Source organism: Tamandua tetradactyla, chromosome 7 (genome assembly GCF_023851605.1).
Source record: "Tamandua tetradactyla isolate mTamTet1 chromosome 7, mTamTet1.pri, whole genome shotgun sequence".
Lineage (NCBI taxonomy): Eukaryota > Metazoa > Chordata > Mammalia > Pilosa > Myrmecophagidae > Tamandua > Tamandua tetradactyla.
The window spans coordinates 74,578,033-74,604,312 of NC_135333.1; the positions used below are offsets into that span (position 1 = coordinate 74,578,033).

The 26,280-nt window shown below is 36.6% G+C and overlaps 1 protein-coding gene across 3 annotated transcripts in view; it reads right to left on the bottom strand.

Moving 5' to 3' along the window:
- Positions 1-26,280, bottom strand: part of LRP6 (LDL receptor related protein 6) — a 242,831-nt gene that overhangs the window by 108,981 nt on the left and 107,570 nt on the right. For all 3 annotated transcript variants that reach the window (XM_077170087.1, XM_077170085.1, XM_077170086.1), the window contains one exon: positions 1,394-1,590. In XM_077170087.1, the coding sequence (XP_077026202.1) occupies positions 1,394-1,590 (197 nt within the window). The remainder of the gene's footprint in view (positions 1-1,393; positions 1,591-26,280) is intronic.

Sequence of the window (26,280 nt, forward strand, 5' to 3'; positions counted from 1 at the left end):
AGGATTACAGAATTGAGGAATGGCTGTATGGAGGACAGGACATGACAGGAGTTGTGAAAGATAGGAAGAAGACAGGACATTTCAAGTGTAGTAAAACCTTATGACTAAAAGCTTGGAGGTTGTGCAACAGATGAGATAATAAGGCAACCTGTCTAACCGGAAGTTAAAATTTCTGCTAATAGAAATTAAAGTTGAATAAACGCAGAGAACAGAGACAGACTATGATTGATGGTACTAAAGGCCAAGCAATGTAATCAGAGTGCTGAAAATAATGTTTTGGAAAGATTAACACAGGAGGGATAAGCAGAATGAACTAAAAGAGTGAAAACTTGAAAACAGAGAAAACTAATTAGCAAACTTACAGAAATGAGGAAAACTAGAAGGAAGGGACAAATTCAAATAATATTCATAGAAAGACTGACATAAGATGGAGACCAACAGAATATAAAAGATAAAGGAGTGCAATATAAAACATACTTAAAATTCTCAAACTGTGAAACAAAGGATCAGCAATATCGCTTAAAAAAAAAAAAGAGGAAATTTCCTCCCCATATCTGAACACTAACTATGAAAATAAAAAATGCATGCATGAATGAACATCTTTTTTTACACGAGTGACAACATACATGGTTAAAAGTATTTTTATGGGCTTCATGATTACCAGTTTTCAATACAACACATTCAATATTTGACTACCTCCCCCGAAATGGAAAGAGCCAATACAAAGCCATGCGTAATTCAAAAATCTTTTATTTTTGGCTATGGAACTCAATTTAAAATATACTCAGACACATGCCAAGCATTTATTTACACACAAGTCAAGCACCAAACACTTAACATTCTTGTATTCCTTTTAAACCTAATTTCAGTTCTTAGTTCTTTGAAGCTGTCAACACTCACAGGCCAAGTCACTATAAACAACTAAAGGTGGAACAAAAAGAAGTAAAACTAAGAAACTACACAAAGAAAAGTTTAAGCAGGTATTTTATTCAGTAGGTGGAGGCATTTCAAGCCACCAGCTAGATTAACAAGGTTTCCATACAAGAAAAGTATGATTTTTTTTTTAAAACGTTCACGTGTACACAAACATACAATGGAGAAAAACAGTATGAGCAAGAAATCCATTCGTGTACAAGCACAGCCTAAGTTACTCCAATTTTAAAATTTTCTTTTCTCTCTACCTCTATACCTGACTCTTCAAACAAAGGGCTGAGGAGGTCTGCAGTAATAAATATAAAGCTATAAAAGCTTTAGGATGATATTTAATCTGAACTATGTTTTGACATTTTCCCCTCTTCTCTTTGTCCTCCCTCCTCTGGTCCCTAACTAAAGCCAAACATCAGAGTGCTACAAAACTCTTCCAACTTGAAATTTAAAAATCAAGATCACTTACCATTTGGCTGCCTTTGCTGGCTGAAGGCATGTATATCCATGGGAGAGAAGATGTTAGAATGGATTTCACGCAGACCCTCGCCAGTGTATTTGTTGCAAGCCAAAATGGAGTGTGTATTCCAGTCAGTCCAGTACAATGTATCCTCAAACAACGTCAAGGCAAAAGGATGTGGAAGGGAACCTTTAACCACTGCCTGCCTATTAACACAAAGAGAAAAACTCAAACATTTCTAATTGTTCTCCTTTTATTTTAACTTCATTACTCCCATTAAAATGGTCTTTAAATCTACATTAACATGTACAAATCTTGAGTAACACATATCTTAAGATCATATACACCACCCCTTCAGGGGACATGACATCCAGGGGTGAAAGTCTCCCTGGCAATGTAGGATATGACTCCCAGGGCTGAACCTGGCCCTGGCACCACGAAGATCAACAATGCCTTCCTGACCAAAAGTGGGGAAAGAACTGGAACAAATAAGGTATCAGTGGCTGAGAGTTCAAATAGAGTCCAGAGGCTACTCTGTAGGCTACTCTTACACAAGTTTCTGTTAGATATAGCTATTCATCATGGTTTGCCAAACCCCAAACAAAATCACTCCTATTAACCCTAACAAACACCTAAGGTTATATCTACAAAGGTTCCACGCACTTATGATTACTTTCCAGAAACCTACAATCTCCAGATGGATTCCCAGGCCAGATAAAACATAAAATCCAGAGGGGCCAGCCTCTCCAGAACATCAACTAGTTCCATTCCCTTTTCCCATATTATCAACAGCCCTTTCCAACATGAAAAAGTTAGAATGGGCATAACCCACATATCCCTGAAGATTGGGAGAAGGATCAAAGGAGAAGGAAGAGTTATAACAGAGAAGAGGATTTAGCAAATGAATATGACTGCTGAATCATTATATTGATATTTCTTTTAGTCTCCAGTGTCTTGGAGCAGCTAGAAGGAAAAACCTAAAATTTTAGAGCTATAACCCATACCAAATTCTGAAATCTGTTCTATAACTAATTGTTGTGGTATACCTTGAAATGTACTGCTTTTGTGTCCATGTTATTTTCCACAATAAAAATTAGGATTATTAAAAGATAAAGCACACCTATGAAAAACAATTCACATAGTAAAATCAAATAAATTTTCATGATATCTTGTTTCTTGCTAATAAAACAAAGATCTCAACCAAGTGGTCTCAAAGCTGGCAGCAGGCCTCAGGTTCACAACCTAGCAGACAAAGGAAAGACCCAAGACTTAACACTGCTGTCAACTTCCACTTCTCAACCATTTTCCCTATTCTCAAATCTACCATCCTTTCACATAATTAATTACCTGAGAGGGTGAAAGGCAAGTAATAAGAAAACTCTCTGGGGGTTCAGACAGCACTAGGAAGCCAATTTAAATAAGTAATAGGTTTTTTCCTTCGTGATGTTGAAGAACAAAACCTAAGCCTGTTTCTTCCATCACTTTTTATGAGTTTTGATAACTGACAGTAAAAACACCCACATGAAGTTAAAAAGGCACTAAAGTAGAGCTCTTTCAGCAAACTGAAGCCTAGTTCCAGACGAATATTGTTACTTAAACTTCTACAAGTCAGGCAGCCAAAAGAAAGTTGTGTCCCTGGAAGATCTGTTCATGAAACAAAACAGACCCAAAATTTTCACAAGCAACATATACTATATAAAAAGAAAAGAATAGAGCCTGTTTAGTACTTACAGCACAGACCTTAACAAAGTGTTTATAGAGTTACACAATTAGCAAATACTCCTGGATAATGAATTAATCATGTTTTGAATTTCAAAATAGTATTCAAGGAAATAAATGCTTTGATATTTTCATAAGCCCAAGATATTCCCACTAGTCTAGCCTAGAAGAAGGAAAAAAAAGGGGGGGGGGGGAGTAAGCAATTGAAAAGAAATAGCATATCACGTATTTTAGGGAAGATGACTCAACTTCTTAAGTCTGTGAGGTTATCTGACAAGCTCTAAAAATCTAAGAGATGACCAGTATATAAAATTATATTCAAGAGCAATGAGATCATTTTTATCTAAACAGAATTAGAATATGTTATTACACATGGAATGATCCTAGCTTTAAGTGTTACCAATTCAAGTCAGATTTTAAAACTATTAATTACAAGATTAGCATGACTAGTTTATCAAACAAACTTTATATTTTGGAACTCATACCTACTCTTCCAGCCCACAATCACAATTTTCATCTCTCATTTTTCTTAATTCTCTCTTCCCTAGCATATTACTTTCCCCCGTCATTTTCCAAAAAGATCTTAATAATGTCTATTTTTAAACCTTTCCTTCTATGTTTTTAAACAGATGGCTTTATTTAGTTTATTAAATTGACTGTATTACTTATAGGAGCAATGTCATAGTTTAAGTTCAACTTAAATAGGCCTGTTTCACCCTGATGTCCCTCAAAATTCGTTACAGTAAGAGACAAAAAGAATTCTGAGAAGCTGCCAAGAAACTGAAAAATAAAGAACAGTAAAAACAAAGTTACTCCAGCACTTCATCAACTATTTAAAAAAAAAAATCACAAAGTACATAGCCACTCTAATACATTAAAACAAGAGAATAAACAGCTGTGAAAAACAAAATCTTTGCCCAAAAGCTACACTCATTTTATATACTGATTAAAGGTACAGGATCAGAAATCACATCCGAGTTCAAATCCCAGCTCTGACATTTACTATTTTTTACTTTTGATCATTTCTGCAAGCTTTGGTTTCCTCATCTGTAGATGGCGGATAATAATTTACTCTCACTGAGTTACAATGAGAATAAATTAACTAATGTTTGAAAAGCATTTAGCATACTTGGTACGCAGTAAAAACTTCATAATGATTTTCAGTTTTAGGGTACATGCTTTCAGTATTTTATAATTTCTGATATGGAGGTACATTTTACAACCGAAGGAAATCTTTCACATGTAGTTTTTTAGATCAACAACGAATCCCTAAAATCAGTAGCTTATTAGATCAAGTAAATAGTATCCTAACACTCAATTTAAGTGTCTTCTCCTTTTCAAAGCCTAAAAATCTTTCTCTTGCAAGTCAAACTGTTTCTTCCTCTATGCTCTCATAACAGTTACTAAACTGCTGTTTACACAAAATGTGTTATGTTAACTTAGTCAACAAATACTCTGTATGTGATTATCTTTTAGAGAGTAAGGAATCTAGCTCATTTATATTCCCAGGATCTCACAAAATGTTACGTGCACAAATAGCTGCACCTATTAACATTCACTAAATGCTTGATAAAATTAAATATCGTAAATGAAAAATACACAATTAACCTAGTTGGAAAAAAAAAGGAAAACCAGGAAGATCATTACCCAGGCATATTTTTTTATCTCTCCAGCCAACTGGTGATTTGCTCTTGAAAGTGGAGAAAACTCTACACAGTCTTTATCTTTTTTGTTGGGATTAAAGAACAAACAGCTAGACAGAAAATCATCAAGGATATAGAAAATGTGAATAATATTATCCACCAACTTAACTTGGCATCCAACAACAGTAGAATAAACATTCTTCTAAAGCACAAGAGGAACTTCCTCCAGGATAGACTATATGTTAGATCGAAGAACAAGTATCAATCAATTTTGAAAGACTGAAATCATACAAAGTATGTTTTCTGTCATACTGAAATGAAGAAATCAACCACAGAAATAAATCTGGGAAATCCACAAATATTTGAAAATTAAACAGCACACTTCTAAATAAGCAATGAGCCAAAGAAGAAAACAGGGAAAGATGTAAAAAATATTTTGGGCTGAATGAAAATGATAGTGTCCTTTATTTTATGATCGTGATTTTTAGTTCTTAAACTAGTCTTGAATTCTTAGGATAAATCCCACTTGGTCATGATGTGTATAATCCTTTTAATATATTATTAGATTTGTTTTCTAATATTTTGATAAAAGATTTCTTTTTGGTCTATAATCATGACGTATATTGATTTGTAGTTTGTTCTTCATATGCTTTTGTCTAGCATTAAAGGGATGGATTAAAAGAACAAGGCTGAGAAGATGACAGAATAGGATACATCAAGTTCACCCCTGCTCCAAGGAACAGCTAGAGAATTGAGGACTGCAATTCCAGGCTATAAGTGACCTGGGAGGATCTTCTACACCACGTAAGGAAGCTAAAAAATTGAGATGCAGAGAACCAGAGGCCCTCCAGCTAGTGCAAACAGCCTAGTACACCCATTTCCAAATGGAGGAGCAAGGCCCTCAGGAAGACACGAACAGGGAAACCGGACAAGGAAGCCAAGCCAGGTTCCCTCAATGCGCTACCATTGGGCACGCCACCCCAGCCCCACAACCCACAATTCCCCACATCCCATGCACTTGAACCCCATCACCCAACCCCCAACACCCTCCAAACCCTTCCGCCCCGAACCCAACCCCGTGCACGAAACCCACCCCCGTGTGTCCAGGCCCTGCATGCACACATACCTGCCCCAGCCTGATCCAATTCTCCCGGGCAAGCACCCGGGTCTTACCCCACCCCTCCAGAGACCCCTTGCACCAGCACCCATCCCCTCAACCACCACCTCCCTCTCCCTACTTCGCCACCCCCACCCCCATAGGAGGTTGTCTGTGTATCCAGGCCATGGGCGCTCACCTTCATACCAAGGCCACATGCATCCCCAGCCCATACAGTGACCCAACTCAGCCCTGCCTGACATCTGCACATCTGTACATCAATGTAAGGACCTCCCAGAAAGGCACATGCATGCACACACCCAACCCAAACCCACCAGCTCTGGGCAAATGCTGACTTGCACATCTGGGGCACACCCACACCCAGCCCAAGCAGGGGCAACCCCAACCAGGTGCCCCTGAGCTTAGTGCTTGCATACACGAGGGCTCTGATCCCTAGACCCATGAACACCAAGGCCCTGCCCCACAGACCCGTGCACACTCACAGCCACATCTTCTCTGCTAGGTGCCCACACATCTGTGCACCAATCTCTTGACCCCTGAATGCTAACTCCTTGTCCCCCACAAGTGCATATCCTTTCCACACCCTCTAGTACAAGCGCCCTGCTCCCATACCTGGCAGGTACTCACATGTGCACCCATGCTACATAACCCACATCCTGCACACATGTGCAGCCCTGCCCAAAACCCCATGCCCCCATATCTGCACATCCATGCCAGGGCCCCACCCAACCAACATCACCTGCCCCTGACCAAAGTCCTGCACCCCCACAACTGTGCCCTGCCCCTACATACCCGCATATCTGCAACCTGGACCCCCTGAACCTTTCCACCTGTACAAGAACACACACATGCCCTGCCCTCCTTGTGCTCCAATCTCTGTGTCACCTATTCTACACCCTGATATGAATGACCCCCATACTCCAGCCCACATCCTGTCTAAGAAATAGTCCCCCGTGCATCTTCCATCTGCCTCCTGCTGTGCCCTACCTCTGTTTCCCCCACACCGTGCCCTACTCCAGTACTCCAAAGCCTGCCTAAGCTGCGGCCCCACATACCTGCACTGTACCTCCACAACCCTGTACCCTGCATCCCCGGCTTACAGGCACCAGTGTAGCATCACCAATCCAGGCCTATACCTTTGCTGAAACCCGTCACTACACCGCTGAGACCCATATCCTGCTCCACATCCATCATACAAATACAAAACATTAGCTTACTATAGGAAATTAACTTAGAAAGTAATTCCATCAAGATCTTTACATGCCTCAAAGGCAATAAGAGTTCACTAAGCATATCAAGATGCAGGCAGATATAACCCAGCCTAATGACCAAATTAAAAAACCGGAGTAGACACAGATTTTGGAACACTAATCAAAGATGCTCACATAACTCTACTAAATAAAATCAATGGGATGGCTAATAATATAAAGGGGATCAAAAAGACACAAAAAGAGCATAAAGAGGAATTTTAAAGAATAAATAGATAAATAGCACAAATCGCAGAGATTAAAGATGTGGTAGACCAAATCAAAAATATATTAGAGAAACACAACAGCAGACGTGAAAAGTGAAGAGGCAGAATAAAGAATAAGTGAACTAGAAGAGAGGGCAAGTGATTTCAAACACACAAAAGAGCAAACGCAAAAAGGTGGAAAATTTTGAAGTGGATCTCAGGGAAATGATGGACAAAATAAAGTGCACAAATATAAGACTCATTGGTGTCACAGAGGGAGAAGACAAGAGAAAGGGTTAGGAAGATTAGTGGATTTCCCCCATTATATCATGGGGGAAAACTGCCAACCCTTTATAATGTACATAAATATGCAAATCAAAAAAGCCCAACGAACTGCAAATAGAATAACTCCAAATAGGCCTTCACCAAGGCAAATACTCTCTTAAATGCTGAAGAGAAGCAGAAAATCCTGGAAGCAGCAGGGGAAAAACAATCTCCTACATAGAACGGAAATCACATAAGATTGAGTTCAGACTTCTCAATTGGCATTATGGAGGTGAGAAAGCAGTGGTATGACATAGTTAAGATCTTCCAGCCAAGAATTCTATATCCAGACAAGCTGTCCTTCACAATGGAGAGAGAGAATAAAATTTTCACAGATGAACAAATGTTGAAAGAATTTGTCAAGAGGAGACTGTTCCTACAAGAAAGTTCTGTCAGCCAAAAAAAAAAAGACAGAAGAAGACATCTGGAAGAGGGCACAGAACTGAAGAGTATCACATAAGGATAACTTAAAGGATAAGAGAAAAAGAAGGAAAATATACAGCTCTGACAAAATCCAAAGGATAAGATGGTATATTCAAGAAATGCATTTAAAGCAATAACTCTGAATATTAACAGACTAAACTTGTCACTTAAAAGATACAGATTGGCAGAATGTATGATATTCCATGTAAGACGTAACCAAAAGGAAGCAGAAATAGCTATGCTAATATCAAACAAAATAGACTTTAAATGTAAAGACATCATAAGAGACAAAGAACGACATTATATATTAAAAACAGGGAAAATTAACCAAGAAGAAATAGCAATCATAAATGTTGATGCTCTCAATCAAAGTACACGAGACAAAAACTGAAAAAACTGAAGGGAGAAATAGATGCTTCAACAATATTAGAAGACTTCAATACACCACTCTATAGATACAACAACCAGAAAGAAGATCAACAAGGAAATAGAGAAGTTAAACAACTTGATAAATGAATCAGACCTAACAGACATATAGGCCATTACACCCTGAAACACCAGGATATACATTCTTCTCTAGTGCTCACAGAACTTTCACTAGGATAGACCATATCCTGGGATATAAAGCAGGTATTTATAAATTTAAAAACACCAGAGTTATTTAAAGCACATTCTCTGATCACAATGAAATGAACCTGGAAATCAATGCCCACCAAAGAATGAGAACTTTCACAAATATATGGAGATTAAATAACACATTCTTAAACAATTACTGGGTCAAAGAAGAAATTGAAATTGCTATAGAAACTGGTAGCTATCTGGAGACGAATGAAAACAAGAATACAACATACAAGAACTCACAGTATGCAGCAAAGGCTGTTTTGAAAAGGAAATTTATTGTCCTAAATGCCTATATTAAAAAAGAAAGAGCAAAAATCAAGGACCTAACTGCTCAGCTTTAAGATCTTGAGAAAGAACACCAAATTAACCCCAAAGCAAATAGAAGAACAGATATAGATATAACGAAAGGGGCGGGGGGGGGGGGGGGGAGGCAGAGTTAAATGAATGGGAAAACAAAAGAGCCACAGGAAGAATCAATAAAACCAAAAGGTGGTTCTTTGAGAAAATCAATAAAAACGATGGGACACTAGCAAGGCTAACAAAGAAAGAAAAGAAAGGATGCAAATAAAATCAGAAATCAGAACGAGGCCGTTAGTTACCACAGACCCTGAAGAAATTAAAAAAAAAAAAAATCATAAGAGGATATATGACCAACTATATGCCAACAAACTAGACAACAGACAAAATGGTCTAATTCCTGAAACATGCAAACAAGTTACACTGACTCAAGAACAAACAGAAGATCTCAACAAACCAATCACAAGTAAAGAGATCCAATCAGTCATCAAAAATCTTCCTACAAGAAAAGCCCAGGGCCAGGCAGCTCCACAGGGAATTTTATCAAACATTCCAAAAAGAACTAACACCAACACTGCTCAAACTTTACTTCAAAAAAAAATGATGAAAAAGGAACACTACCTAACTCACTTTATGAAGCTAACATCACTTTAATACCAAAACAGGGTAAGACGCTACAAGAAAGGAAAACTACAGACCAATCTCCCTAATAAACACAGAATGCAAAAATTCTCAACAAAATATTAGCCAATCGATACAATATCACATTAAAAGAATTAGACACCATGACCAAGTGGGGTTTATATCAGAAATGCAAGGATTGCTAACACAAGAAAATCAATTAATGTAAATATGGCATATTACCAAAACAAAAGGCAAAAATCACATGGTCATCTAGATTGATGTTGAAAGTATTCGACAAAATTCAACATCATTTTCTGATAAAAACCACTTCAAAAAAATAGGAATCAAAGGTAACTTTCTCAATATGGTAAAGGGTATATATGAAAACCCAATAGCCAGCATTGTACTCAACAGAAAGAGAATGAAAGCTTTCCCCCTAAGATCGGGTACAAGACAAGGACACCCTCTGTCACCACTATCATTCAATGTTTTACTAGAAATTCTCACTAGAACAATAAGGCAGCAAGAAGAAATAAAAGGCATACAAATTGGAAAGGAAGAAGTAAAATTTGTATTATTTGCAGATGACATGACGCTATACTCGGAAAATCCTCAGAAATATACAACAAAGTTACTTGAGCTAATACATTCAGCAAGGGGGTGGGATATAAATTTAATGTGCAAAAATCAGCCACAGCAGAGGTAAATTATAAGGGGAAGGATACGAGTTAAGAGGAAGTTTAGATTTCCTATTTGGTGAGGCTGTGTTTATTGGTTTTCTTTCTCTTGGGAACAATGAAATTATATAAAAATGAGAGTGTTGATGGACTGTAGACTTTGGGCACTATACATGATCCCTGATGTATGCAGCTGGCTGAAGGATGCACTGACTGAGATGCAGATTGGCAAATGATGGAGTATACTTATGAACAAAGGTTGTGCTGCTACAAAAAAGGAACGAAGTTGTGAGGCAAGCAATGATGTGAATAAACATGTGGGATACTTGCTGAGGCAAATAAAACAGAAAAAAAAAATACCAATGGATGGTTTCCTTCAGAAAATGCTTACAAGATATATACATATACATACATATATATATATATATAACCTGATATTTAGAGATAAGAATGAAGCTGATCAAGTTGAGGTTAAAGCAATTTAAAATATAGACAGGGTCTTTATTTTAGAACCACACATACTACTTTTTGAGATCAATGGAAGAAAGATTTATTTGACCTGGAACTGAAATTTTCTGTAGTGCATAATCTAATTCAACCTATCTGTATAGCTCATTTGAATAACTGAAACACAGGAAGCACAGAATAACAAAGAGGTCCTTTAATCCTGTATAGATTTATAGATTATTGTAAGACCTGGAAACATCCTAGAGTGTATTAACGAGATAATCAAAAAGTATTGGCAAAGTCCTCAGAAGGAGGGGAGAAAGACCATGGAACTATTAAATCTTATTATCAGGGAATCCCCTGACATTGTGTCAAACTTTAGGGATACCCAAATCAACAGGCCAAGCCCTCAATTATGAGGTTTACTCTTGGGAAGCTTATGTAGGTAGCATAGAAGCTTAGGTATGCCTAAGAGTTACTTCTGGTGGACCTCTGTTGTTGCTCAGATGTATCCTCAGTCTCTCTAAGCCCAACTCTGCAAGCGAAATCATTGCCCTCCCCCCTACGTGGTATATGACATGCAGGGGTGAAAATCTCCCTGGCGACGTGGGAAAGGACTCCCAGGGATGAATCCAGACCTGGCACCATGGGATCAACATTTCCATCCTGACCAAAAGGGGGAAAAGAAACAAAATTAATAAAGAATCAGTGGCAGAGAGAGTTCAAATAGAGTCGAGAGGCTACTCTGGAGGTTGCTCTTACACAAGCGTCAGGTAGACCTTGCTAGCTATCATAACCTGCCAACCCCCAACCAGGACCATTCCAGCCAATCCTAAGAACACCTAGAGCAATATATAAGATTCCACAAGGGTTCTAGGCACTAGAGTAACTTTCAAGAAACCTACAACTTCCAGATGGGTCCCTGGTCCAGTTAAGTCCTGAAACCTAGCTTCTCCAGAACATCAGAGAGTTCCATCTCCGTACCCCATATTAGCAACAAACCCTTCCAAGATCAAAAATTTAGAATTGCCATAGCCCAAACAACCCCAAAGAGAGGTATGGAAAGATCAAAGGTGATGGTGGAATTATACATAGAAGATGGGACTTAACAAATGAATATGAATGCTGAATCATTAAACTGATATCTCTTTTAGTCTCCAGTATTTTTAGAGCAACTGGAAGTAAAAACCTAAAATTATGAAACTGTAAACCATGTCAAAGTCTGAAATATGTTCTATAACTAATTGTGGTGTTGTGCTTTGAAATTTGTGGCTTTTTTGTATATATGTTATTGTTCACGACAAAAGAAGGGGAAAAAGTTGATTGTAATGATAAAAGAGTATTTAAGCCCTCTAGCCTCCTATGTTCTGGAGCAGCAAGAAGGCAAAACATGAAAGGATCATAAGGCGGCCCATGACAGGTTCTGGAATCTGTCCTGCAGCCACTTGTTGAGGAGTGCTTTGAAAACTATTGCTTTTTTATTTCTTTGCTTTGTATATATGCTGCTATACAATGGAAAAAAGTTAAAAAAAAAAATAATTAAAAAAAGAACAAACACAAAGTATAATACACAAACATAATCTAATAAAAAATACTATATTGCAGGTTTGTGCCATAATTTAAACAATGCATGTTGTTCAATTTTCACGTTATTTCTTCCATTAATACCTAACGGCATAAATGAAGTTTGGCCTTACTCTTTTCTTATGCCTTTCATTTTTTATTCTTTGTTATACTAATCCCCCCACCCTACCTGCCCCCCACCACCCCTTGTACGGACTTTCATTACTGGACTGAATTTCTGTGCTCTTTTTATTCATCTAAGAACTTGAAGTATATACAAATGCAAGCAGTTTTATTCAACTTTAATTATCATATGTTAAAATCATATTTTATCCTATTTTTGATGATTTATCAACTTTAAGAATAAAATAATATCTAATATGTTTTTACTGCTGTTTGTTTTTCTTCCTTGCCTATCATTTCTTATTTTGTATTAATACAAGCTGGAGTTTCAGATGTTTATTATTTGCTTTCATTTTTTCACCATCTGTTTCAAAATATTTCACATTGCATTTAAGTTTTAAAGCACATCAACAGTAATTATTAGGCTAACTCTTATGAAACTGTTTCACAAATATTTAATTACCTGACTCCTCTACTATTGAGTGCTACATTTTGACACATCTCTATTAGTTATCTAAATTACTACAGTTAACTTCTTCAGGAAGAGCAACAAAAATGGTATATTTTGATTCCTTGCATTTTTACTACGACTACTGTCTTCCTATTATACAGGAAAGCATAAGCAATTCCTGAGTCTACCTCCATGTTCCAATTTTATCATTACTTTCATCTCTGCTTTTCTTCAATTGAGACGATTGCACAAGGTTAGCATCCATTTCACTGATTTGTTTTTTTTATGATAGTCAATTTGGCTGTCATTTTAAACTGTATTTTAAATCTCATTGTCATTTTAAACTGTATTTTTAATTAAACAATCATACTCTCTATTACTGTTCTGCTTTTACTGATCATGGATATAATCTTTCATACCACTTGCTGAAATATTGTGTTCTCTTGAATCTGATGAACTTTTTCCTGCTGTACCATATAAAATTACAGGAAAAGATCTATTGTGGTTTTTTTAATGTGGGTCATTCACTTGAACGATAGTGTCTGAAGTGAGAGCAGTTTTGTGGGAACTGTTTCCCAGATTTTGTGGTTTGGCTAATTTCACTTGTCTACCTTGCTTACTATAGACATAAGAGTCCCTGAAGGACCGCACCTTATTCAGCTAGTACAGTCTCTGGCACTTAGCAGGTGTTCAGCAAATGTGTACTAAATGGTGTTATTTATCATAGAACAACAATATTGTGCTATTCTTTAAGAAAATTATGCTTTTCAATTAATGACCAACATGGTATGATCTTTTTGTTACTCTTTCAGAGATAATGATTTTATGCTTAAACCTCTGCATTTACTTTTCCAATTCCTTTTCAGATGAACACAAAGGTATCTACCAAAAGGTCATCCAGTGTAACGATACAATCTGGTCACAGAATAGTATAGTATGCTAAGTGATTACTTATACACTGAAAACTGTAAAATACTGCTGAAAGAAAACCTGTATAAGTAGAAAAATGACCTATATTCATGAATTACACAACTTAATATTTTTAAAATGTAGTATTATCCAAGCATCTATAAATTCAACACAATCCCTATCAAAATTCCAAATGCCATTTTTGTGGAAACGGAAAAGCCAAACTTTTCTATTCGCAAAGGGCCCAAATAGCTAAACAATATTGAAAAAGAACAAAGTTGGAGGACTCACACATCCCAATTTCAAAATTTGCTACAAAGCTACAGTAATCAAAATGGTATGATAACAGCATAAGGACAGAAACACAGACCAATGAAATATAATTCAGATTCCAGAAACAAACCCATACCTCTATGGCCAATTGATTTTTGACAAGGTGCCAAGCCCATTTAATGGAGATAGACTAATCAGTCTCCTCAATAAATGGTACAAGGATTTCTAGATGCGAAAGGGTGAAGTTGGACCTCTACCAACTACCTCTACCATATATAAAAGCTAAATGAAAATGGATAAGGTCCTAGACATAAGGGTTAAAACTATAAAGTTCTAAGAAGCAAATACAGGGTCTTCATAACCTTGGATTTGGTAATGGATTCTGAGATATGATACCAAAAGCACAAGCAACAAAAGACAACACATATATTGGACTTCATCAAAATTTAAAACTTTTGAACAAAGGACATTATAAATAATGCAAAAAGACAACCTGTAGAGATGGCAGACTACAGTTGGAAATCATATATCTGATAACAGTTTAATATCCAAGACATATAAAGAACTCTTTCAACCCAATAACAAAAAGACAACTCAATTTTAAAAACAGGCAAAGGACTTGAATAGACATTTCTCCAGAGAAGATAAACAAATGGACAATAAGCAAATGAAAAGGTTCTCAACATCACCAATCATTACAGAAATGCAAATCAGAACCAAAATAAGATACTACCATCCCCACTAGAAGAGCTAAAATTAAAGAGAGTGACTACAACAAACGTTGGTGAGTAAGAAGAGCAAGCAGAACATTCACACATTACAAGGGGAAGAGTAAAATGGTACAACTACTTTGGAAAACAGTTTGGCAGTTTCTTATACAATTAAGCATACACTTATTCTGTGACCTAACAATTAAACTCCTTGATATTTACCAAGAAAAATGAAAATGCATGAGCCCAAAAAGACTCCCATAAGAATGTCCATAGCAGCTTTATTCATAATAGCTTAAAACTGGAAATAACCCAAATGTTTTCATCAACAGGAGAGTGGATAAACAAAATGTAACATACACTCAGTGTTTTAGTTTCCCATCTCTTGACACAAATACTATACAATGGGTTGGCTTAACAACAGGAATTTATGGGCTCATGGTTTCAGAAGCTAGAAGGCTTGCTTTCTCCCTGGGTCAGTACCTTCTGACTGGCTGGCAATCTTTGGAGTATCTTGGCTTTTTGTCACGTGGCAAAGCACATAGTGGCATCTTTCCCTTTTTCTTCCAGGTACACTGATTTCCAGTTTCTGGTTGCTCCTCATGCCTTCTCCTTTCAGGTCCAACTTCTGTTGCTTATAGACTTCAACCATACGATTAAGTTCCACCCTCATTTATTTTGGGCACCCCTTAATTAATAATATCTTCAAAGTTCTATTTACAAATGGGTTCACACTCACATGAGAGGTTGGGACCTCAACATGCTTTTTATGGGGGACATAATTCAAAAGTCCCAACATAGGGGGTAAATAAAAGAACCTTTGAAAAACACAAAAACAAGTCTCAATCTGAGGAATATTATGTTGAGTGAAAGAAGCCCAAAACAGGAGTACATGTTGTAAGTAAAACAAATCTATGGTAACAGAAATCAGAATAGTATATGATTGCCTACAGGGATGTGAACTGACTGAAAGGGTCATAAGGAAACTTTCTGCGATAATAGAAATGTTCCAGTCATAGCTTCATGAGAAATGTATTATCCCAGGGATATGTATTTGTCAAAACTCAATGGATTGTACACTTAAGATTATGCGTTTCACTTATGTAAATAACACTGCAATAAATATATTAAGTAGTGTTGTGACTACAGTAACAAATAAAATTCACTCTATTCTGTAGTTTTGAAGAAAAAGCCTACAGGTACATACTGCCTTAAAAATCAAAACGAAAATAATGAAAGCATTTCCTACAAAAAGTATACAATACCATCTGAACACGGAATAGAGAATATTCCCATTCTGTACTGCAAGGCAACCAAAAGCCAAAATATCACAGAGTATCCTGCAATGTCCCACCCATTTTACCTCCCAAATAACTAGCAAATGTTAAAAGCTGTACAAACTGATTTTTAGCCAAAAGCCCTAAAAGCCATATATCAAAATCCAAACTAAAAAACAAGTATGCTGTGAGACATGCAACTACGTGAATGAACCTTCAGGACAGTATGTTGAACGAAATGTCAGAAACAAAAAGACAAATAGTATCATGCCTCATTCATATGGATTAACTATAATTTACAAACTCATAGAACTGAAGTTGATTGAGAGCATGGGCTATCAGGTTTAGGCCTATTGTAAAGGATGTTAGATCTTAAGCACTTACAGCAGTCACATATATACAGGAGTTGTAACTGATATTTCTAAATTTTGAGACACTGAAAAGGGCATGAAATCTTGTTGGTTTGTACAGGTTAGTGTGATACCCCAAAATATCCCAGAGTAATTTAAACAGAGAATATAATAGTGTTTGCAAAGTCCCCTTGGAGATCCGGGGAGAAAGAAGGATATATAAAATTTCCACATCTGGGAAATTCTTGATATTCTCACAAGCAATGGGGATAACCAGTTCAACAAGCTAAGCCCTCGATCTTGGGGCTTGCCCTTATGAAACTTATTCCTGTAAAGGAGAAGTTACACCTACTTATAACTATGCCTAAGAGTCACTCCTAGAGAACCTCTTTTGTTGTTCAGATGTGGCCTCTCTCTCTAAGCAACTTAACAGGTGAACCACTGCCCTCACCCCAAATGGGATATGACTCCCAAGGGTCTAAGACTCCCTGGCATCATGCGACAGGACTCCCAGGATGAGCTGGGCCAGGCATTACAGGATTGAGAAAGGATTCTTGACCAAAAGGGAGAAGAGAGAAATGAGACAAAATAAAGTTTCAGTGGTCAAGAGATTTCAAACAGAATTGAGAGGTTATCCTGGAGATTATTCTTAAGCCCTATATAATATCCTTTTTTAGTTTATGGTGTACAGAAGTTGCCAGAAAAGTACCTGAAACTATTGAACTGTGTTCCAGTAGCCTTGATTCTTAAAGATGACTGCATATAGCTTTTACAATGTGACTGTGTGATTGTGTAAACCTTGTATCTGAATTCCCTTTATCCAGGATATAGACAGATGAGTAAAAAATGAAGGATAATAAATAAATAAATAATGGGGGGGGAGATATGAGGCTAAAAAAAAATTGGGTGGATTGAAATACTAGTGGGCAATGAAGAGGGAAGTATAAGGAGTATGCATTTAAGAGTTTTTCTATTTTCTTTTTATTCCTTTTTCTGGTGTGATGCAGATGTTGTAAAAATGATAATGGTGATGAATACACAACTATTTGATGATACTTGAACCAGTGATTGTATACTATGGATGGACTGTATGTTGTGTGAAGATTTCTCAATAAAAATATTTTTAAAAAAACAATTATGACAGGAATAACAAAAGGTCCTTTAGAAAAATACTGCCCATCCTGTTTCATTAAGTCTTTTTAAAAGAAGACCAAAAATGTCCCTTTTCTACCTACTTTCATCTACTTGTATATAACACACACTAATTCTATTAATCTGAAGCAACACGTGTATTACCAAAATGCATTTAAAACACCACTCATTCCAGGAAACAGAAACTTCTTAACTGAAGAACACAAATGATGCCAATGCTAGATTTCTCTTTCTTTTTTTACATGGGCAGGCACTGGGAATCAAACTCAGGTCTTCAGCATGGCAGGCGAGAATTGTGCCACTGAACCACCATCGCACTGCCCCCACTGCTAGACTTCTAGTTCCTGATTTATATTTATTTTTCTCTTGGCAATAAATAAATAAATAAATAAATAAAAGGACTTACAGAGGTTGATAATCTTCATTTTATTGTGCCCAAACAGTGTCATCCATCTGCTCTTCCATGAAGATTTATGACTGACCCCAAGCTAGGGCTTCTACCATTACCATTCTGTTTTAAAATGATTATATTACTCATTACCTAAGTGGCAAAGAAAACAAGGAGGGTATAACAGTGTTCTTTTAATCTGCCTTGACATTGAACAATAAACTTTGAATACCCCAAATAAAAGGTCTCTCTGTGGAAATTTTTAATTCCTAATCAATAGTCAGGTTTTCAAGTTAAGGTTATTGAAGAATACTTTGTTTTATCAATATAATTCAGGAACAGAAGGCAAGGAAGCAACAACAACAGGAGGATAAGAGACAAGGAGCATATAGGATCGCTGGGATACAATCAGCTTCCGGAAAACAGAAAGCACAGAAACAAACTACCACGTATTAGAAATGTTTCTAGAAGTAACAGAGAACTAGAAATCCTGGTTGAAATCATAAGATCAAGCAATGGTTACTGAACAATTTTAAGGTTAGGAGGCGTCAAAGATCATCCCACAGACATGTAAGGATCATTCTTTGAGGACCCAGAATTCAAAATCATTTTTCTCAAAGTATCTTTTGCCCATTAGCTTTTCATCCAAATGTGTGCCTCTTTCAGGGTTGCAAAACGGTCACCTTAACTCCAGGCCTAACTGTAGTTTTATACAAAAAGAAGGGGGAAGAGATGCCACCATTCACTTGTTTGTTTTAACAGAAAAGCCTTCCAGCAGTTCCTTAGCAGACATTCCCTTACATCTCACTGAATTAGCTTGAGTCACCAGCCATCTCCTAGGAAAGTAAATATTTTGCTATTATGGGAGGTGGCAAAAGAGGTGCTCAGAAGTACCTCCACACAGTTAGCAAGTCAAAAGAAAAATGGTTACCATGAATCACCTTAATTGAGTGGTAAGATATCTTCCACTCAAAAACCTTTCAACATGAGAGATGACTCCCAGAGATGAGTCTGGCCCTGGCCACCATGGGATAAACAATTCCATCCTGAGGAAAAGGGGGGAAAAGAAATATAACAAATAAGGTATCACTGGCTAAGAGAGCTCAAACAGAGTCGAGAGGCTAGTCTGAAGGACACGCTTACACAAGCCTTAGTTACACATTGCTACCTATATCACAACTTGCCAAACCCCATCCAAAAACATTCCTGCCAATCCTAAAGAACATCTAGGCAGTTATATAAGATTCTACAAAGGGTCTATGCACTAGGGTAACATTCCAGAAACTTACAATCTCCAGATGAGTCCCTGGACCACACAGTTCCTGAAATACAGAGGGTCAGCCTCTCCAGAACATCAACTAGTTCCATCCTCCTATCCCATATTATCAACAGCCCCTTCCAACATGAACAAGTTAGAATGGCCATAGCCCAAATACCCCTAAAGAGTAGGAGAAAGATCAAAGGTGATGGTGGAGTTATACAGAGAAGGTAAGTTTTAACAAACGAGTATGATTGCTGAACCATTATACTGAAATTTCTTTTGGTCTCCAGTGTCTCGGAATAGTTTAGAGGTAAAAACTGAAAATTGTAGAATTATAACCCATACCAAACTCTGAAATCTGTTCTACAATTAACTATTGTGATGTGCTTTGAAATGTATTGCTTTTTTGCATATGTGCTATTACTCACAAAAAAGAAAAATATATATTTCTTCTAGCCTCCAGTATTTTGGAGCAGCTAGAAGGAAAAATCTGAAATAGTGGAATGGTAACTCATAACAAACTATAAAATCTGTTCTGTAACTACTTGTTGAAGTGTACTTTGAAAACCATTGCTTTTTCTTTCTTTTCTTTGTATATATATTTAACAATTAAAAAAAAACTTTTAAATATGTCAAACCTGTCATTTCCTCATTTACTTTCTAAAATATATATATGAAGCTTGAATTAGCAATACAGATAATTCTCAAGAATCTAATTAAACTGCTCTGCTACATGCTCATATTACCAAAAGCAAAAATCAGAATGCTGAAAGAAGACCATTTAAGACATATAGTTTGTCTCTTCTCTAACAACTCTTAAGGTCTATCTTTATTTTAAGTTCCAGAAAATTATAAACTCGAATAGCATTAACTTACTTGTACAATTACCTTTATCGAATCATGCCCCTGAACTTTAACAGCAATATGGGAAAGTCAGGAAAAGGACTACCCCACCCCCCGAAAAAAATTGCTAATAATACCTATTTGCCCATTACATCCCTTACTGATACGTCAAGAGAATTTCTTCTCAAGTTTAATATGACAAAAAAATCTCTCACAAAGAACTCAAAATGTTTCTATCTTTTCAGTAATATGTGCTAGTAACTCATTTTACCCTAATGGTGGGAAGTTTTAAAACAATTTAATCTTTTAACTATAAAATAAAGCAAATACAGTGAATACCACACAAAACACATATATAGCTTAATGAGTCACCATAAGGCAAACAAACTTGTAAACCCTCACCCAGAGAAAGAGGATTTTTCCAACTATCACAGAAGCCCCTCCACGTACCCTGTTTCCCACCCTTTTTTATTAGTTTCCTAGAGCTGATGGAACAAAATACCACGAACTGTGTGGCTTAACATTTCTTCTCTCACAGTTCTGGAAGCTACAAGCCCAAAATCAAGATGCTGGCAGAGCCATGTTCCCTCTGAAGGCTGTAGCAGAATACTTCCTTGCTTTTTCCTGGTTCTGGACAGTTATCGACAATCCTTAGTTCTCCTTGTCTTGTGGCAGCCTAACACCAATCTTTGCTTCCATCTTCAGAGGACCTTCTTCCTTCTGTGTGTGTTTCCTAGTCTCAGTGTCTGTTCTCTTTTCATAAGGACACAAGTCATACTGTATTAAGACCCACCCTACTCCAGTATGACCTCATCGTAATATAAGTAATTATACCTGAAATGACCCTATTTCCAAATATAATTACATTCTAAGCTACTTGGGGTTAGAATGTCAAATTATCTTTGGGGGAGACAGAATTCAAACACTAATACCCTCCTTTCCAACAAAGTAACCATTCTTTTAACTTTATAGTAGTCATTTTCTTGCCTTTCTCCATAGTTTTTCCATCCAAAGATGAATCCAGAAAAAAACGGTTCAGTCCTATGCATCAAATTTTTTTTTATTTAATGTCTTTTAAATCTCTTTTAATATACAAGCTTCCTCTTCATCTTTCTCTCCCTTACAATTTATCTCCTGAAGGAGCTGGGATATTTGACTTGTATGTCCAGAAATACACTCATCAGTATCTTCTTCTGTCTTTTGTGTTTTCTACGAACGGCCAGCTGGCTGCTGAATCTTGATCAGACTCATGTTCAATCACATATAGGTGGTGCTGCGTTCTTCTATGATGAGGCAAGTAGCATCTGTTCTTTCTCTTCTTGTGATGTTAATAACTACTGAGGTTCACTGCCTAGATCCATTAGTTCACTGGAAACTATAAAATAGATATATTCTAGTTCTACCTTTTTTTCCCCACTTAACAGCTGGAACAGTTTCCCTGAATCTACTACTTTGTAAGCCAGTGTACAAATTATTATAGAAAGGTAGGGTAAATGCTTGATTCATTGTCTTTATTCACCAGTATTCAGGGCAATGAATTGATTTCCTAACATCCTCTGAAAGTAATGAATTTCTTTTTAAAATACATTATGAATTCATGGATTTAAAGTTTCAATCATCTTTGGCCAGGAGGAGATTCTTCAAAGTTGTTTCCTGAGTCTTTCTGAAATGACCCCAGCAATCTTTAATAGCTTCCTTGCTATTAGGTATGACAAATGATTCATCTCATTTGTATATTTACTTCTTTTGTTTTGTATTTGTTTTATTTTAAATTCTGAAAAAACAACCAATATACCAAAAAGCAATGAATTCCAAAGAACACTTCAACAACTAGTTATAGAACAAATTTCAGTTAGGTATGGGTTTCAGTTCCACAATTTTTTATTTTTCCTTTCAGCTGCTCTGAGACACGAAGACAATTCAATATAATAATTTCTAAATCATATTCATTTGTTAAATCCTATCTTCTCTATTATAACTCCACCCTCTCCTTTGATCTTTCTCCCAATCTTCAGGGATATGTGGGCTATGCCCACTCAAACTTCTCCTGTTTGAGTTGGAAAGGGGTGTCAATAATACGGTACAGGGGAATGAAACTAGTTGATGTTCTGGAGAGACTGGCCCCTTTGGTCTTCAGGACCCATCTGCCCAGGGACCCACATGGATATTGTAAATAAAGCATCAGATCTTGCTGGTCTGCACAGGTTAGCATGATGCCCTGACACATCCCAGAGTAATTTGCCAATACCTTTTAATTATCTGTGCAACATATTCTGGGGTGCATCAGGCATAATATTAAGCTATACAGAATTACAAGCCCTCAGTCCCACTCTGGGCTCCATGTGTTTGGGCCATTCAAATGATCTACTCAGGTTGAACTAGACTATGTGCCAAAGAAAACCTAAGCTCTGAACAAAATAAACCTCTCTTCCCTTGGTTTCACAGAGTAGGTGAAATTCCAAAATACAGACAGTGTCCTCCTTACCCCTGTATTCTGATTTCTTAGTCCCGACCCAAATGGCTTTGCTTTTTTTTTTTTTTCACATGGGCAGGAACCAGGAACCGACCCTGGGTCCCTGGCATGGCAGGTGAGAACTCTGCCTGTTGAGCCGCAGTGGCCCACCCCAAATGGCTTTGCTTTTACTTCTAACTGAAGCCTGATCTACTTCTCCAATTGTTTAACAGTTGTTGTATGTGGCAATGCTGACTTTCAGAGCTGCAGTACTCCTACTCTAAGTTTTAAGAGTCACATAGGTACCCAAAGTTCCAGGAAAATACCAGGTTATATATAGATAGCATAGACTCTTAAAATCTAGAAATAACAGTTACAGCTTCAACTAAATATGACTGCTCTAAGAACTTACAATCTAGGTCCCAATTTTCTTATAAGTGTTTACTAATTGAGCCCATACAATATTCGCTCTTTTGTTTCTGGCTTATTTTGCATCACAAAATGTCCCCCAAGTTCACTCACATCATTGCATACCTCACGACTTCATTCCTTTCTGTAGCAGCACAAGAGTCAATCACATGTATACACCAAAGTTCACCATTTTACTTCTCAGTGTACACTTCAGCTACCTCCATGCACTAGGCATCATGTATCATGTCTAAAGTCAACAGTCTATATCTCACATTATTCTCACTTAGTGATATAATCATCAATACTTTCAATTTTAGTCAATTTTCATTACTTCCAAGAGAAAAATAATCAACATACCCTTTCCAAAAAGAAAATCCAAACCTCCCCTTAACTCCTGTCCTTCCCCCACAATTATTTACCCATGTTATTGTTGTGATACTGCTGATGTCTTCCTATTAAACACAGCTCAAAGTATGCAATAGTAATTACTATAAAGTCTATGTACAAGACTCTATGTACAAGATTCAAACCTTTGAGATATTTCATGCAAGAACTCATTTGTATTTGTAGTGTCAATCGGGGATACATGGTTCTATACAACCCCTTTCAATCACGTTCACCTTCAACATGGTAACAATACTTACAGCACCACTAATGAACTGCTTTCACTTCTATCCAGTCCCTTACATTTAACTTCAATCTCATCAGCTAACGATTCACCAAGCCCTAGCTTCTGTGTATCTCTAGGTCCCCTATATTCTGTATTAAAAGCCTCTGAGTTTACCTTTATCAAGGTCATAAAAGCAAAATCATAGAGTATCTCTCATTCTGTGACTGGCTTATTTCACTCAGCATTATGTCCTCAAGGTTCATCCATGCTATCATATGCTTTAGAACCTCATTTTGTCTTAATGCTGCATAACAGTCCATCGTTATATATATACCATTTGTATGTTAATGGGCACTTGGATTGTTTCCATCTTTTCGCAACTGTGAATAATGTTGCTATGAACATCGGTGTGCAAATGTCTGTTTGTGTCACAGCTTTCAGTTCTTCTGAGTACATACCAAGTAGTGGCATTGCCGGGTCATAGTGCAACACAATACTGCCAAACTTTTATAGCAGCTGTACCATTATCCATTCCCACCAGCAGTGCAAAAGTGTCGCAGTTTCTCCATATCCTTTCCCACATTTACAGTTTTCTGTTTGTATAACAGCAGCATTTGTATACTTCTTGCATAGGTGGAATGGTTTACCAAGACCACAATCTGGGTGTTATAGATGCTCACTGCTGTTCGATGGGTCATTTTTTCCCTAAGCTTCTTCAGGGGTCACAGGAAATACACATATATATTTGCATGCATTTTTTTCTTTAAGATAAAATATTTAATGAGTTCATACTAATACTTTCAATTCAAACTCAAGATTATCATTTTCTTCATTTAATTTCTAACATACTACATCTATATTTCCTTTTTTCCACACCAGGGGTCCTGTATATATAGTCTGTATATGCAAGGGTAATAGAAAATATCCCATAACTACTCATTTGCTTAACCCAACATTAAACATGCAGTCTCAAAATAACAATATCAATATCATTACACCAATGCAGTTTATGAGAACAAAATTTAAAAGTTTTACAAAATTTTTGCATAATACTACCTCTAATATCCCTCCATTTTTTTATAGCTGTACTTTAAACATACAGTCATTATATACTATATTCTCTCAATTTTAATCCTCCTTTAGTCTTTTCTACAAGTAATTACATTTAATGCTCACCACCATGCCTTATTTTGATGTCTTGCTTATCATTCTGGTTGTCCAAAGCTCATTCTGTGGCACATTTCTCATGAAGGACTCAGGGCAACAATATTCCCTGATTTCTTGCATCTTAATTTGTCTATGGTCTTATAAATTTAAGTCAATTTTGTTGGCTATAAAATCTTTGGCTAACATATTCTTCACCTTCTGCATCTTAAAAATACTACTCCATTTACTTCTAGCATAGAGTGTTGCTATTACAAAGTCTCACACTAATCCAATTTTCTTTCCCTTTAAGGTCATAATCATTTTTTCTTAGAAGCCCAGATAATTTTTTTCCCTTTCTTCAAAATACCGTACTTTTACTAGAATATGTTTTGGTGTTATTTGTTCTGGATTGTGTTTTTAGATATTTGGTGTTGTGTTTCAATCTGTAGTTTCAAATCCTTTATTTTAAGGAGATTCTCCTGAATTACAATTTTTCATGTTTTTCTATTCCATTGTTTTGGTTTTCTTCATAAACACTTATTAGCTTTATGTTGTAACCTTTTTAGCTATCTTCAATATTTGTCCATTGCTTTCGAATGTTCGCTGCTTTGCACTTCTTTTTGAACTTTAAAATTTGTTTCCTTCTCAATTTCTATTAAAGCCCTTTATTTTTTATTCACCCTTACATTTCTTTTGGCTTAGACATTATTTCTGAAATGACTACATATTTCTTTCCTGAGTTCTGATTTCTAATTTCTGAGTTCTTTTTATCTTTGACTATGTTGTCCCTTTATATGTGGCATTGATTTCTTAATGGATTTTAGCAAATTTTAAAATAGAGTTTTGATGTATTCTATGATCATATCACTCTGGGATATTTCCACAGTATGTAGGGATATCCTTTTCCTCATTCCTATTTTCCTTTATAACTTTAAGTGGGATTTTACCTTGAGAATGTCATTTCTCATATTTATGTGAAATTAGTTTTCCTGAACTTTTAAAACAAGGTTATATAAAAGGCAGTTTGTCCAACCTTACAGAATTTCGTTATTTTTCACAAAGTGTTCAAAAATATGGAGCTTGCATTCCAAGATCTCGCAGCTGTTCCCCCCTGACCATTCTTATCTGAACCTTCTATTTCCTTCCTCTCCATTGTTCCTGCCCTGCTCAATTCTGATTCTATGGTCTTGATCAATTTTGTTTCTACTCAGTGTGTTGAGTCCTGTAGTAGAAGACAACCCTGGAAGACCCATTCTGAGAGTTCAATGGGGCTAGTTTGCTCTACCCTCTTCTGTCTTTACCATAGATATATACTGCACTTGCCCAATATTGTAATAGCAAACCCCCTTCATCCTATTTCACCTGCTGCTCTTAAAATAGCCCACCACATTATCCAATAAGTAGGTGAGGCTATTTTGGACCTCTCACAATCTCAAGTCCTATGAGATACCCAGTGACTCTTTCTCCTTGCTCCTGCATAGACAGTGATACCATGTTTTAGAATGCATGAGGTTAGTTTCACAGTAAATCTTATCTACTTAAATTTACAAATTTAAGTCAATTTTGTTGGTTACAAAATCTTTGGCTAACATATTCTTCACCTTCTGCATCTTAAAAATACTGCCCCATTTA